This window comes from Aplidium turbinatum, chromosome 18 (genome assembly GCF_918807975.1).
Source record: "Aplidium turbinatum chromosome 18, kaAplTurb1.1, whole genome shotgun sequence".
Lineage (NCBI taxonomy): Eukaryota > Metazoa > Chordata > Ascidiacea > Aplousobranchia > Polyclinidae > Aplidium > Aplidium turbinatum.
This window is the reverse complement of record NC_137489.1, coordinates 16987321-17004152: the sequence shown is the minus strand read 5'-3', so window position 1 is coordinate 17004152 and position 16832 is coordinate 16987321. Positions and strand designations below refer to the sequence as shown.

General features: G+C 37.7%; 1 protein-coding gene and 1 long non-coding RNA gene across 2 annotated transcripts; one reads left to right on the top strand and one right to left on the bottom strand.

Annotated features, from left to right (window-relative positions):
- Positions 1 to 318: 318 nt before the first annotated feature.
- LOC145787557 (uncharacterized) lies at positions 319 to 7870 on the bottom strand. Its single transcript, XR_014291408.1, has 3 exons — positions 7686 to 7870; positions 1487 to 1656; positions 319 to 673 (listed from the first exon to the last, which is right to left on the bottom strand). It is a non-coding gene; the product is annotated as an uncharacterized LOC145787557 (long non-coding RNA).
- On the top strand, positions 2933 to 6479 carry LOC145787856 (kelch-like protein 25). Its single transcript, XM_082599688.1, has one exon. It carries the CDS (start codon positions 2933 to 2935, stop codon positions 4586 to 4588), a length of 1656 nt encoding a protein of 551 aa, XP_082455814.1. The 3' UTR covers positions 4589 to 6479.
- Positions 7871 to 16832: the final 8962 nt, after the last annotated feature.

Genomic DNA, 16832 nt, shown 5'->3' with positions numbered 1-16832 from the left:
AATTTTTTTGAAACTTTTTGAAACAACAATTTTGAAACAACAGGGGGGCAGCTGCCCCCCCTGCCTCCCTGGCTCGTACGGCTATGTTTGACGTCCAACTTTAAAGTGAAACAATATTAAAAGATTTTTTTCTTAGCTATATAATTCGTTACTTTAAATTGTTACAATGTGTCTTTGGTCAAGCAAACAACCAGATTTGTTTGTTCAGTCAATATTTAGACATACAATAAAACTGAAAACGTCTTTCTAAGTTGTTTCTGCTCTGCACTTGGTGTCATAGCTTGGCAAGTTAGCTGACAACTTTGCCAGAGAATCTTAATTTTCATTGCAAGAGTGCTTGAGGCTTGTTCAATAGTTTCTAATCAAAAACTTGTTTATAGCGTATCACTTCTCTGGAACATAGAATAGAATTTCTGTTCGATTTTATTATGATGCTGATTGTAGACACATTTTAGCGATTAAATTGAACCTGGAGAACAAACTCGCTGAGTGTGACAGTTACCTTCAACTTTCAAAGTTAGTTAGTTTGCTTTTAATCCTGACCTTCTTCTTTTGTGTGAGACAAGATTGTTCAGATTTCAGGGCAGGTAATGAAAAACCAGGTGAGTGCAGCTTCGTCCAGTTGAGTGTAGCTTCATCCAGTTCTGCTACGCCATGCGTTCCATTGGGTACCCTTTAAATGGGACATTTAAGAACAACATGGTCAGTAGTTTGTTTCTCCTTGCCGCACTCTCAGGCCGATGTGAGAACCAAACCTCACTTGCACATATTGGAATCTAAGCGGCACTATTCGAATTTTAGTGAGCTTGACCCAAGTCAGCCGGGGCAGGTCCATTCCAGAGGAGCGCGCTACCGGCAGAGGTATAAAACCATAGAGTTTGGTATTGGTGGCACACGGTGCTGAACTTGCTGCTGATAGCAAATCAAATATTTTGTCTGTCAATGCCTTTTTTTCAGCCAAAGGTTGTGCTGTGTGTTTTTGATAATTTGAAATTATTACGATATTAAAGGCTTCTACTAAATATTATTAAAATATAAATTATTAAATATGTTAAAAAAAATATTATTACAGTATTTTCTTATACCTTTTTTTTTGGCTTATCCTTTTGAGTATGCAGTAGCCTACTTTGAAGATAATGCAATTATGAGTTCTATGTAATGAAAATTTGCGAGCAATGCAAGTGAATTACCAGAATACTTGAAAAATTTCGCCCTCACTTCGCTCGCTCGGTGCGCCGTATCATTTTCAAGGGTCTGTTATAGGCACGGGCGCCGTGGCGTGAAAAAGGTTAAGAAAAACTGGCGTGTACGTTTGCATATAGGCCAAGTTAGAAAGGTAAAAATAGCAAAATTTTATTACAAATGTATGGACCAATAATTTCCAAAAAGTAAAGAGAGAAAAAAAAGGCAAGCGAAGTTTTTTAACAATTTATATGAGTAAAAAAAAATTAAACCAATAAAAAAAAAAAGGCAAAAAGATAGTTACTATGTTGATTGGCCTTGGAGGGTTATCAAAAGTGCTGATGGTCTTGAGGAGAACACTCTTGATGCTTTAGTTCATCATGAAGAGCAATGGTATAGGCAAAGAAACCCCCATGAAGGAAATCCTACCACGGGCAAAGCGATTTCAGAACGCAACGCACCAGGTCTTGAAGACTAACAAAAACAATATAATGAATATTATTAAACCAGCATTAGCAGTATTAGCAGTATAGCAGTATACCAGTATAGAAGTATTAATAGTTAGTATAGAAGTTAATTATTAGCAGTAGGCCTATAGAAGTATTAGTAGTTTGCTGAAGGCTTTTTTAGTCACGTAGATGATACTGGTAGTCAGTTAATTGTGTCTCTGACAACAACTCTATCTGGTCAGATCCGTACCCGATCTGGACCAAATGAAGCGGCTGTCTGGAATCGCTTAGTCGTAATCGTAGGCCACCGCAGCAGATGGAGTGCAATATGCACGTAGGCTAATATTGTGAGCGCTCTTCTCGAAACATCTTTGACAGAAACTAAATTTAGCTACATTAATCTAAGAAAGGAATTTAAATTTATTAGAGACAATTTAGTTTTAGATTACCTTAGCTGAAATACGTTATATGTTCGCATTTTAGGGTTTTATGTTTTTTTGAAACTGAGTGACAAAACTTCTTATTTTGTTTGCTCCCCCAAAAGTTTTTTTTAAAAAGATTTTAAAGTTTTTCATGGTTAGTGTTTACTGAGATGGATAGTGGCTTATTTTTGTTACAAAAATAAGAAGTTGAGTAGTTGACACTAACGCTTTTTTTTGACACTGCTGCAAGCCTTTTAGACTACCAGACATAAGACAAAGCAAAGATTTTACAGTAGCCTACAGAAGTGGCATCAAGTAGGCTATTCCAATTTAATGTTCTCATAACCATAATGCAAAAGCGTTGGAAGGTCAGTTGCTGTCCAATCCAAACGCATGGAAACAAATTTAATTGTTGAAGACGTACCGCAGCAGTGGCAGCCTATACGTCTTTCATCCCCACCACCAGCAGGGTTGGTGGTGGGGATGAAAGACACAATCCGATTTTGAGAAATGTAGAAGATAGATAGGATGTTTGAAATATGATGTACGGTAGCCTATGCCAAGCTAATTGGATTGCTAATGTTAATAACATTTTTTAATATCTTCATTTCTCCTTTTTTGTTTAAACCCATTTCTTTGCATGCCCAAGAGTCGAACTACTTCGCCTTTCACCACCACTGAGCAGTGGAGGTGACTCCGCTAGATGTGAGGGAAAGTAGGCTATTCAGCATCTATTGTGTGTGCGTTTTAATTGACCTCTGTATTATTGTCTTACCATAGCTTTATTTCATTTTGCAAAGTGGTCCATATTCACAATTTGTGCGCTAACTGACTGTTCACAATTTTCAGAAGTTTAATTACTTAGACTTAATCAGAACAATGAAATCTAAAGATTATAAAAGTGATCATGCTTTGGATATCTTGAAACAGCTGAATGATGACAGAAAAAAAATGAAAAGGTATTCTGACGTCACAATAACTGCTGAATCATGCAACTTCAATGGACACAAATGTATCCTTGGGGTGTTTTCCACTTTTTTTTCAGCAATGTTTTCTATTGAAATGAGGGAGAAATATGAAAGCAAAGGAATTATTCAAGGAATGTCTGAAGAAACAATAGAAGCAGTTTTAAACTTCATTTACACTTGTGACATCACTATCACAAGTGAGAATGTGTACAACTTGATAGAAGCAGCTGAGTATATGCAAATTCCCAATCTGAAACAGTTTTGTTCAGAATTCTTATTTGAGGAAATAGATTCTACCAACTGTCTTTACATTCGAGCATGTGCAAAGCTGTATGATCTCAATGAACTAAAAGAAAAGGCAGAATTTTTAATTGCCAAACACTTTGAAAATTTAGTCAATCAAGAAGAATTCAATCAATTAAACTTCAAAGACATAAAAGAAATCCTTGAAATCGAAAGTAAGCAGGTGACATCTGAAGAAGTCATTTTCAATGCAGTGATTGGATGGATCAAGTATGACGTCAGTGCACGTGATCAGCACTTGGCAAAACTTTTTGGTTTGGTAAATATTGAAAATTTATCTTTGAGTTTCTTACAAAATATCGTCCAACAAGAAGATCTAATCATGGGTTGTCATGAATGCACAAAAATGTGTTTTCAATCAACAGTGTCCCGCGCTTCGATTCCACAAAAGTATATAGTTTTGAATAAACAAAACAAAACTAAAACAAAACAACAACTGAACAACAAAACTGAAAAGAAGTTCCTGGGATTTCAAGGAAATCAAGTCTGGAAATATGATATCGAGAAGAAACAATCAACAAACCTACCAAACACAACATTCAATCACTTCAATGGCTCAGCTATCTGCTTTGAAAAGAAGGTTTACGCTATAAGTGGATACCATGAAAATGCAGTAGAGAAAATGGACTTAGATCATCCATATTCAGGTTGGAACTCACTAACTTCAACAAATGTGAAGCGAGATGGTGGGGCTTCTGTTCTTTTCAACAATTCCATTTACAATTGTGGCGGTTGGGATGGCATTGGTATCACCGCTTTGTCTTCTGGACAATGCTATGATATTCTTAATGACAAATGGAACAACTTTGCTCACATGAATAAAGGACGATCCTATTTCGGTTTAGCTTCTTCCACAAGTGTAATATATGCTGTTGGTGGTTTGAATGAGCGAGGTGTGCTGAAAACAATGGAGTTTCATGACCCCCGCCAATCAGGTTGGAAGTTTGTGCCTGGAAATTTGAGCGTTCCAAGGTATGATCTAGCAACTGTTGTACTCAATGACCAACTATATGCGATCGGAGGATGCAACTTTGGGAAGTTAAAGTCAGTTGAAAAGTTTGATTTACGAAACTTTACTTGGTCCAATGTTGCTTCAATGAATATTTCAAGACAACCTCATGGAGCGTGTGTCTTGAATGGAAAAATATATGTCACTGGAGGAGGATCAGATGCTGTAGACGTTTATGACCCAGCGAGAGACAGTTGGGAAATAGAAACGCACCTACATCACTTTAGAAATATACAGTTTATTGTTGCGTCTTAGTTTAAGAAACTTAGCTTTGCTTGTGAATATTTGCAAATGTTTTGCCTGTAATTTCCGAAAGAATATTTGCGAAAGTAGCCTACAGAGGTATCTAGGTTACACGCATCGTGCTAGGGATGGTAGAATTCCAATGCTTCTCGCATTGTGCAAGGAAAAGGCGCTTGATGTCCGTAAATACATTCACATAAAGGGCTTTCAATAATATCCATTTTTCATGAATTATTTGTGAAGCAAGTGAATGGTAGCTAGTGGTCTAACGGAGCAAGTAGCCTATTCCTTTTTGAATAATTTTCATTAGCTATGCTATTGTTATGACAACGTGCATAATCGTTCATAGAGGACATTTATTCTCCATAAAGTTAATGCAGTAAAGATCATTAAGACTACAGGTTAGCCTACATTGCTTGGCTACATAGGTTATTTTTCTCTGGACTTGTGATCTGAAAATGCAATAGTTGAAAGAAGAAACTAAACTTCGCAGGCTCCTCAACGAGTCCATAAGTAGCCTAGGGAACGTTCAAATATTACGTAACGCTTTTTTTCCGAATTTTTGACCCCCCCCTCCCCCATGTAACGCAAACGTAACGCTTTTGTCAATCCCCCCCTCCCCCATGTAACGCCTTTTCACTACGAATTCAGCACAAAAAACTACCACTCAGTGCTCGAAAGCGTTACGTAACGTTTTGCTTGAACCCCCTCCCCCCCGATGTGACGCTAACGTTAAGCTTTGCATAATCCCCCTCCCCCTCGAAGGCGTTACGTAATATTTGAACGTTCCCCTACCCGAACTCACTGTTTGGGAATTTGTAAAATTTCAAGCAAGCTTGTTTTATTTTGGTGATTTCGCATGTTCCTTTTAACGCTTTCAATGTGCTATTCTTCTATAATCTGCTGCATCATTTTTAAGTGTTTTTTACAGCTTAAAGTAGACTAATAAGTTTTCATTAATCAACTTCAAATAAATATCACGTTTGTGCTCTTGCCGCAAACACAGAATAGCCTATATAAGTCTATTTGGCTAGAAATAGAATTAACTTAAATTACTCGCCTGGTAGGCTAATCGATATGGCTCGATGTCGTTTGTTATGACAAGATTCGGTTATCGTTTTCCGACAATGTTTACATTTTCAATTTTTCATTTGTCGACCTTTGATCTTTCCATGTTATCTTTGTTGTAGGCGACGATTCGAATTTCATTCCTATTTGTGATGATTCTAGCCTACAATCAGCGCTGTGGAGTAGGAGTCGTGAAGTCGGAGGGATTTTGGCATGTCCAGAGTCAGAATCGTTAAAATAAAGGTCCTCCGGCTACGCTTAATGAAAAACAATGAGCCATAAAATTTTTGTTTAAAAACTTTTTTTAAATATCTGTTTTTATTCTCCGTACTGCACTCTAAAACTTTGCCATAAAATAGAAGTGTTTGTTGTCAGTTTTTGTGAAAGTTATCCGTTTAATTTCGATCACAACTTAAGTGAAATTAAATTTAAAAAATAAACAAAAAATAAAGAAAAATTAAAAAAATCTGGCAACACTAAAGACGGAATCGTATACTTTTTTGCACAATTCCACTGCTGTGCTGTGGCTACAATCAGTACAATGTAGCCCAGTAATTCTCAATCTTTTTGGCCCATGGACCATATTTAAAAAAATATATCCGATGGACCACTTTTCTATGTTGATGCTTCATGAACACCACTAGTCAAAACTGTATTGCACATAGGTCAGAAAACTCAAGGGCGTGTTCAATCTTAGTCTTTAATAAAATAATACGTAATTAAGCAAACCCTCTCAATTTGCACACTCAACGACAACGTTAACTACTTGAAAACACATAACTTTAATTTCAAATTTTATTCTAACAAAACATTATGCACATATTGCTTCAATAGAATGGTGACGTCATGGTGTTGTCTGGTGATGTCATGGTAATGTCTCAGTTGTCAGTTTTTCCTTCTTGGCAACAGGAGCTTCTGAGATTTTGTTAATTTGAAAACACTGCAGAATACACTACTTAATTTAGCGTTTGAAAAAATATAACATGTGGCATTCATAAAATAATTTAATTAATATTCAGTTAAACAGCGAATAGCTCTACGCTCCCTAAAGAAACTTTGTACCATGAAGAAGCGCAATCTTCGTGCACCGACAACACCACAATAATTACAGCAACATATGATTATTAGGCCTGCCAGCACTTCACTTATGCCTTGAACAGTTCAATAGCCTACTCGTCAACTAGTAAAATAAGTTCAAAAACTGCTGAGCTTATGCTAATCTACCAGGGATGCCAGCGACAGATTTCCAATAAACTTAGATTGTGAGCTGAAAAAACCCCAGATGAGGTAAAAAAAACCCAGGTCCAGAAAATATGTAGTAAAGCGGTTAAAAAAGCCTGATGTGCTTTTAGCACCACTTGCGTTTCATTATTTCATATCTATTTTTTGCAATCGCACTATCAGGAAATGCTTTCCTATAAACATCAACAAGATGATTAATGGGAGTGAATGGTACATGATGCTCAGAAAAATAACCTGCAAGCAATGCTTCTGCTTTAGCAATTTGATCTGACTGGGTGGCTCAATTTTGTGTTAAAAAGGTGCCGTATTGATTTTCACATGAGACTTAGCAGCACTGTAGTTTTGTTTGTGTTTTTCAGTCTTGCTGTGAGCTAACAACATTGATTTATTAGCATTTTTCAGTATGGCTTTGCAATATTTACAATAACTGTTGTTTTTATTGGAAGCATCTTCTTTCATTTGAAACCAATCTTTGAATTCAGGAACTTTTAGCCAGTCCTTTTCGAATGATTGTCCATACCACAATTTTTGCTTCGTTTTAGGTTTTTTATTTTTATCACTCGTTTTTGTAAGAATACCGTCACTGTAGAAGAGTTCAGTTAAGTTTATAACATTAGATCTACACTAACAGTCGTATTTGAGTCTTATAGCTTAGGCAGCCTAATACCAATACCCCTGAGAAGCGTAATAAATGATGACAAATATATGTATCAATTAAAACCTGCTCACAACAACTCGCTAGACTACTGTATACCAGCTGTACCTCACTGACTACAGTAATTGATGCAAAAAACATTACCTTAAAATCATTTTTGTGTTGCAGTGTGGACCATTTACCGAGGATCCCAGTGCCTTAATACCGTGCAAGCTCTGTACAAAGTTAAAAACAAAAAAAACCTAGATTCACCTAAATTTGAAAAAAAACAACTTAAAACCCAGATGTGGTCAAAAAAACCCAGATCTAGGTGGAAAAACCAAGCTCTGGCATCCTTGTAATCTACAGTAGTTTGTAGCACTTCCAGAAAAATAAATCAAAAATCACAAAGTAAATATGATTATTACGTCACACTGACATACAATCATACATTGCTAATGCATTTCTTACATAATTTACTGTAGTAAATGAATACAATTTTGAAGAACGTTTTATAAAGGATTTATTTTATGAACGTTTTATAAAGGCTACTGTGTGATGTGCAGTCTAACCATAGAAAGAGCTCAACACCTGCTCTCCTGGGCCACATTGAAACGGGCTTTTGCCTGAGGATGGGTTTCTTTTATGTCCGGTTTTCTTCATCTTATTATTATTATTATGACTGCTCATCCACATCAATATTGGAACTGGCAAATTCAATTCACAACACTTTTCAATAGGCTGTCATTCATTACTACATGTGTGCTTCTCTCTGTTTTTGTTTTATTTTTTGCGATTTGTTTTTTTGGGTTTTGTGGCCGGGCTAACTACTGATATATAGCCTACTACATAATTTTTCATTCAGGCACGTTTTAAACCTTTCAAGGTTTTGCCACCTTTTCCCGTTCGTTAACGTGCTGGTAGGTTTATATCGATTTTTGTAGTTAGTATCTTTTTCGTCCCGGACGCGTTAATGACAAAAAATAAAATGATTGATTGATATAAAACTCTTCGTGGACCAACAGAAATTGCTGGTGGACCACCAGTGGTCGACCTGGAGCACGTTGAGAATCACTGATGTAGCCTACATTATTTTGCTAAGAGAAAAAATAAACTGAACTGAATTGAAAAAGGCGGGGTGTTTCAAGCAATTAAATATCGGAAAGAATATTGTCAGAAAGTAGCGCGGCGCGCTATCACTACAGTTAGGCTACATAGGCTACTCGAATATGCTACTTCATACATAGGCCTACACACGTAGGCTAGGTCGTAGGAGGAAGGGTAATCGCTTTTTTCAAATACAACTTTAGCCCTGGTTTCAGAATACAGCAGGACATTTTAAGACCTCTGAAAATTTTATTTTGAAATTTCAATCCAAATCCCCGCCCCCCTTTATCCTGAAAATTACTTTTTGCTTTTAATTGGTAGGCCTATTGTACTGTAGCCTATATGGACGTTAGTTTGTGTTTATGGTGGTATTTGAAGTTGATATATTATTTGCTACTGTACCAAAACACATTAAATATGTTGCAAGACTGCCATAACCATTTATATGATCTCGGTTTCATCGTAAAACATGGGAAGTGGTCTTTTCGATTTGTGCTCATGATTACGCGCATGCAAAAAGAGTGACAATAATGCAAACAGCTTGTATAAAGCTGGTTATTGTAGATGAACCGCTGTAAATTGACCAAAACTTATCTCCAAAAACCAATTTAAAAAAAATAAAGTTGATTGTAACTTGTTTTGGGATGGCAAAACCAGCTTCATTTGACAAAATTTTGACAAAAGTTTTTTCTCCGCTGAGACCGTTGCTAAAAAAAACGCTGACTATTTTATCGATGAGGAACGACAGCAAGCGTTTGACAACGCGAAGAAGATCCTAAGTTCTTCTAAATAATAACCTTGCATTTTATTGTCAAAGCAGGCCACTATAAGACTATTTACGGATGCTTCACACATTCTACAATCTCTACAAACATTCATGGATTAGGCTGTATTTTGGAACAAATGCAAATCGATGGATCGTGGAAATCTATTCAGGTGGCGTCTAGGATATTATTGGATGCAGAAATTCGTTCCCACCCTATTGAGTTGGAGCTACAGTGTATCGCGTGGGCAACTAGAAAATTTTGTATATTTCTACTGGGAAATCGTTTCATTTGTTACACTGATCGCCAACATTTGAAGTTAGAAAAGACTAGATGAGATACGTACTTAACAACAGAAATTTAAAATGCCTTATGAAGTTTTTAGATTATGACTTTAAGATGGAATGGACTCTTAAAGCAGAAAATTAAATTGCAGATGCATTGAGTAGGAATCCATCCCCAAAACAAAATGAGAACGAGGTGCAGGAGTCTGAAGAAGATTCAAAACAAATATTTTCTTCAGTGCTTGTGCTCAAGAAGCTGAATGTTTTTTCAAATTGAAAAAAGTTAAAATGGTTGCTGATGAAGATATTAAGTATCAACTGCTAATACAACAAATCTTTAATGGGTTCCCAAATGCGAAAAGCAAACTGAATGAAATACTTCAGCCATTTCAGCAAGTCAGGAATGATCTTTCTTTAAGTTAGGCTACTCTGTTTGGTTCACGATTGTTCATTCCAAAAGGAAAGGCTGGACGAAAATCTCAATTTTTTTTTTTTTTCTAGAGGACTTTCATTGTACTGTTGTATTTTAAAATCAAGACTAAAGTTGAAATTAAAATTAACCCCTCCTCTTACCAGGGGCGCCGGAACGATTTTTGACTGGGGGGGGGGGGGGGCAATATTACGAAAAAAGGGCACTTTTGTTTACTAAAAGGCCAATTTTTTTTCAAGTTTTAAGATAAGATATAGCGACAATCCTAATCTATCAGCTCACTATGTATTGAGTAATGATAGCCTACAAGTGTCCGGTATACAAAGAAGGGCATCATGCTATGTTGTAATGATGTAACCTACTGTCAAGCCTTAAAGCAGCCTGCGGCAATGGCCGCTAAGTAGTGCTTGAATGACCGCCGGTGCTACCTCCTCAATCGGCCAAGTTTGGCCGCCGGTCTCTTCTAGCCAATTATTTAATTTCGCAATAGAATGATCGTGGAATGTCGAAAACATGTAGTATCAAAGAGTGACTCAAAATTAGGTCAGCGCGTCATAATCGCCACTGTTGCATTGTGTGGGAATATTTTGCTATTGATGGAATTAGATCCCTAGATGGAATATATCCATATGCGATCACCAGCGCTGTAAGTCTTGTTTGTAATTTCCGACGTTTATTTTAACAAAGTCTTAATCCAAAGTGCTAAATTACATCGGCTGGCAATATTGTCGTTTTTATGTCGATTCGATGTTGTCGGACATTAAAAAGGAAAACTAGGTTAGTTGACATCCGAGGGGAAAACATTTTTTGATCATATTTTGCAAAAATTATGCTTCTTTTAGTGATGTCCTTCACATCATTGAAATACTTATTTTATTATCTTGCCGTCATCGTCAACACAACATGTCGAACGTTATTTTTCGTTGCTAAACAGAATTCTAGGGGAGTGGCGTACTTCTTTAAAATCAGCCACATTGGAGACACTCGTGCGAGTGTCGTTAGATGGTCCCGCAGCACTGGATTACAATCCCGATAAAGCAGTTATTGCGTGGTGCAACGATTCTATTGTAGGACGTCGCCCAGACCCAGACTTCAACAACGCTAAGTGATCATTTTTGCATTGTTTCAAGTTTAATTCTATTTACTTGTGCTATCGTTATTTTTATTTTGTATTTTGACTTCCAAGCACGCAGATTTGGCCGCCGAGAAGGAGCTCCCGGTAGGCCACGATGGTTGCGGAAAAAAACGAGTTTTAAGGCCTGTACTGTGTTGCAAAAATTTGTGCCGTAGGCCTAGCGGCCTATATATTATTTTGAGGCAAAAATGAAACATTATAATTAGGCTAAAAGCGAATAGCAGAAATTGTTATATTGCAAAATGTGCAGTAGCTTACATGAATTTGAAAGGGCACCATTGCCCCCCTTGCCCCTCCATCTGCAAAAAAATTGAGGGCAGGGGGCGGCCGCCCCCCTGCCCTCCCGCTTCCGGCGCCCCTGCCTCTTACTACAAAATATGCCAAAAAAGCGTCGCTCCCGCTACCAGTTGATGAAAAGTAGCGCGCTATCGCCATACGGACAAAAATTAGCGCGTGCTACCGCTACTTTTGTCCTGAGCTGGGACTGAAAAGCTCAATTCAAGTACGGTAGCCTACCTTGTGCAGTCAAAATAACCTTCATAATATCACGTAGTAGTACCGCATTCTCTAACACTTCCATGTCAACGTCGTTATGAAAAACACGATTTAGGTGAATTTTTTGTCGTATGCTACAGTGTTTCCATCACAAATTTCTAAAAATCATTTATGTATTTCGCCTTAAATTGGAAAGCACCTGGCAAGGAAAGTAGGCTACGATTGAAGCAAATGTAGCACCTATTTTGCTACCGTTATATCGGAAAAAAGTAAGTTAGACCACTACTCCAACAAGAGTGTAGTATCGCTATCAAAAAATACCGGCGCTACAAAAGTAGTGCGCTACTTCCCGCTTCTGTATATAGGATAATCAATACGAAAAAATTAGCAACATAACAAATTCCACAACACACAGGAAGCAGCGAGATACAGTTATATCAGTCACCGAGTTACTCGCTTTCTGTGCCCTCAATGGGACATACTGTATGTCAAGCATCGGGAAATTGATTACGTTTAAACCAAGGGTCTCAAACACGCGGCCCCCAAAGATGTTTATGTTTTGGTGCGGTCCGCAATACATTTTTGAACTTTCAGATAATTAACAATTAAAATTCACCCTTATTCACTTAAAAAGATAAAATTCACTAAAATTGCTCAAATAATCTGAAAATGCCCATCACACACGACTTTTAAGCGCCACTATCGCGCCATTTTATTGCATGCGAGAAAACTATATTGCTACATCACAATAACATTGCCTATTCACTTCTTGTGCCGTTATCGCAATAACAACTTTGGTGGCCTATTTGCGACAGTCAGTTCTTCAAGGATTTCGTTTTTCCCATTTCTCCCCCGCTTTTTGACAGTCGATTCACGACTTTTGCTTTCCAAGTCCACGTTCCGTTTGCATATTTTTCGTTTTTGCAGTGTTTTTCTATCTTTTTGTTGTTGCTACTATTTCTTTTTATGTGATCTTACATTTTCGGTGTTACGTTTACGATCTTACTCTGTTAGGCTATTTTTTTTATTGAACGGTGGTGAACTGTTTTATTAACATCGAAAACGCACGGGTACAAAGAATTGACATGGAAAGAGGAGCACAATAAACATTTCCAAGTCAGAGGCTTCAAAATGAATGGCGATGCACCCTGCGGGAGGTCCTTAGTTCTTTAGATTTTTAGCTTAGGTCACGGGAGCATAGCATCTTTTCACATATAATGTAGGTGGGCAATTGCCCACCTAGTCCCTTTGCTTTCTCCCCTATCCCTTTTTTTGATCCCTAGTTTGAAACTAGGTGGGCAATTTTTAAGACTAAATTTTTGTTTAAGTTAGATCCAAAGTTTTATCCAAGTTAAAGAATGAACAGCTAAATGGAAAGCTTCAGCATACATTGAGAACTTATGAGCCTACCTTTGACCTTACTTATAATATCTTTAATGTTCCATTCAAGCAGATTAATTATTATCAATTTGTGTTGTGAGTAGGCTACCGTACCTCAAATTTTGTGTGAGATTCTAAATTTCTGAATTACTGAAGTTTGTTTCTTGATTTTCATCAAAATAACATACCAGCTTTTTAGAATCATCTAAAGCTGCAAAAATTCAACTCATTATAACATTTTAGCAGTTGTGTTTCATATATTATCATAGTTGTTTCTTTTTACTTTAGTACAAGAGACCTCTGCAACTAAATGTTGCTAGATTAAATTTTATTACATTTTTATTTATAAAATATTGTGGACGGGGATGAATAATGAATATAGGAATCAATTATGGGTCTCAAAAGTTTAGTCTAAGTATAATATGCCTTTTTACCCACAATGTTCTTGAGAAATCTACATTTTTAAGCTTAGCCTACATGTTTTACGCTCGGAAAAAAATGCCCTTTTGCCATCATTTACGAGCGAAAAATGCCCTTTTTAACATAACTCGCGCGCTAAAAGTGCCCTTTTTTGAAAATTTGCCCCCCTAGTCCCAATTTGTGAAAAGATGCTATGCACGGGAGCCAGACTGGGGAGTCTTTTCATCACATTTCTTATGACATCTTTCATAACCCATATTACTCACATCTCATTTGATCTTCTCATCTTACATTACTCGTGAAATTGTTCACCACACTCTCTTTTAATTCACTAGTAGGCTATTCATTTGACCCTCACAGAGCAATTTGAGTTTGAAACCCCTGGTTGCCAGGGCCGTTGACAGGATTTCTCGAGCCCGGTACCAATCTATTTTCGGGCCCTTTTTATCGACAATGTTATGAATATAAAGGTTGTGTAAAAACTTTTATTAACATGCTATTAAAATGAGGATGACATATGCCGTTCAAAGTAGAAAATTAAGAGGAATATCGTTTATATGTATATTATTAGCCTATATTCTCAAAGATTTGTTGTATCCACGAATTTTCCCAACTGCGCAATTACGCATTAGGAATTTTTCCGTAAACCGCGAAACCTTGCTCTCAATCACGATCTTCCTTGGTATGTTTAAAGTTGTTGGAGTTTTCGGCTGAAATTATTTCTTTGTAAAGTAGACGCAAGTATCTAGAAGTGATTACCACCAAAAAATATATATATTCAGAATTAAAGAGTAGGTGAAGAAAACTGTTTCGTGCTTATGAAAAGAAATTTGTGGTTAAGGAAATCACTATACCGGTACCCGGAAGGGGGCCCGGTACTTTACCATCTGACGGGTGAAGTGGCTGTATGGCAATTCCTTTAGATATGATTATATTAAAGTATTGATAATGTTTGAAGCCGCGGGGAATCTTTTAAATCCGGGCCCCCTAAGTATTCCGGGCCCGGGTCCAAAAGTACCACCTAGACCCCCCTGTCAACGCCCCTGCTGGTTGCAACTATAGACTGACGTTCAATAATCTGCTCCGTTAGCCCAGCGGTTTCTCGCTCAACTCAAGACCACGCGACGCTGTTTTGGCTCTCGGGGTATGCGCTTAAACAACGCATTTCAGGACTGCTCTCCATTCAGCACCTTAGCGGCAACTTGTGAATGGAATAATTCTTATGCAACAGCATTTCAACATTCGGAAAACATTACTTTGCCAATTTCAGTAACCGATCCAGCGACAAAAGCCTCTAAAGGTATGCGAAACTACCAGGAATAACCTATCAAGGCTTTGCCAGTCTGAAGATACTGAGATTCAACACCAACTAACCAATAAACATTAAAAGAATGTGTGGTGCAGGCAGTGGCGGTTTGTGGTATTTATAACAGGGGGTGCTGCTACCGGAGATATACGTGAAGAACGAGCGCCAAAGGCGTGATGCCAAGCTAGGGGGTCTGGAGGCATGCCCCCATAAAGTTTCACCTTTTTTTAAATTTTCGGCAGCAGTGGCCGAGTGGTTAGCGCGTTGGGCTCGCAGTCGAGAGCCTGCATGTTCGACTCCAGCCACCCGCACTTGCTGTTGTTTCTCTGGGCAAGAAACTTTACGATAATTGCCTCTACCCAGTGATCGATTTCGAGTAATGGGTAGTACCAAATTTAAGTCATAATTAGAGTAGACAACCAGAAACAGACATTGCAGTCGGCTGCAGCGTGGGTCAGGTGTACGTCGGAAGGCGTACACCGACGCATAGCGCTCAAGTTCGCTTTCCCGCAATGCAGGATAAAGATAATAAAACAAACAAACAAACAAACCTTATTTTAGTGGTATTTCGTGCACTCTGAGGCTATAAATTATTCACCACGTTGCAGCTCTTCATGCCATAACCTATAGGCCTACTTTTACCAGTCTACAGCTTGCTGCACCAGTAAACTAGCACTTATCAATCATCAACACACACTCACACAGCCTGAAAATAACAGCAGATGTCATTTACCTGTCTGTATTGATGTTGCGTTGCTCTTATAGTTACACCCCTACCCTTTGCCTTAACTTATTATCGTAAGTTAACAATGAACCTAGGTTAAATTTAATTAAGTAACAACAATTATAATAACGTGCACCAATATTTTCAACTGAAGTCGCCTACCCCCTTTGCTCTTTTTTCGAATGTTGTGTATAAATTAGTTGTTTGCGTGACGCAAACCAGACATACATTGGTATGTCAACCAGACATTTGTTGACAAGGGCCGGGGAGCACTTAAACCCAAACTTAACAACCAAAAGTGCAAGAGCACATCGCCTCTTGTGAAACGTGCACTGACAATGTCTCGATCGACCAATTTAAAATCATCTCTGGAGGCAGATCTGAATTTCAGACTAAGATCATGGAAGCCTTAAAAATCAAACGTAATAATCCGTCTCTCAACCGGCAGTTATTCGCCTGTGGCTCATCGTTCCTCTTGTGTGTGTTCTAATTGTTTGTCAAATGCCTGTAGTTTACATCTCATGTGATCTGTTTCCGCCGTATAATTTACTTGTAATCATTCCTGTGTCACTCGTTCAGTTTGTGCTTTTCAGTCTGGAGTGTCGTTAGTATACAGTTACAGTTATAATGCAAAGTCAAATTGACCTTACAATTTTCATTTATTTATATTGCAGCATGGCCACCTAAAGATACGGCCTGATTTGTCACATTTTGCAAAAATTTCCAGGTTTTTCTAACTTTGGGCAAACGTTTAAACAAATTTTTCTAAAATTTAGATTTTTACGCTTTCTTTATTCTTTTCCCCAGATGACACAATAGGTTTTAACAACCTCACATGTTGAAAAACGAAAAAAATTTGATTTTGTAGGTTTTAGTCAGACTGTTAATGTGCAATAACAGTCTGATTTTGCGTTTTTAACTTGCTTTTTCTCATTTGCTACTGCTTCCCCAAGGCAACAAAAAAGTTTTTTGTCATTAGAAAACCGCAAAAAGTAAAAACATCTCAAAAAATGTCAGTCAAGGCAGTGCCGGTCTTTGGGATGTGCAAACCGTGCGATCGCACAGGGCCCGCAAATTAGGGGGCCCGCAATTTACTCAGAAAATGCAGTAATTTTGTCATTTTCAAAGGAAAAATTCAACAAGTGAATTCAGTAAAGGAATTCGCCACAAGAAAACATAGAGACTCAACGAATTCAACCTATTTCGTCGCCTAAATATTTCGTACCCTGAAAAGATCGAGAAAAAAAACGACATAGCCGAAATCGCT

Coding starts and splice junctions, on each gene's coding strand:
- LOC145787856 (XM_082599688.1), top strand. CDS start 2,933: ATGAAATCTAAAGATTATAAAAGTGATCATGCTTTGGATATCTTGAAA.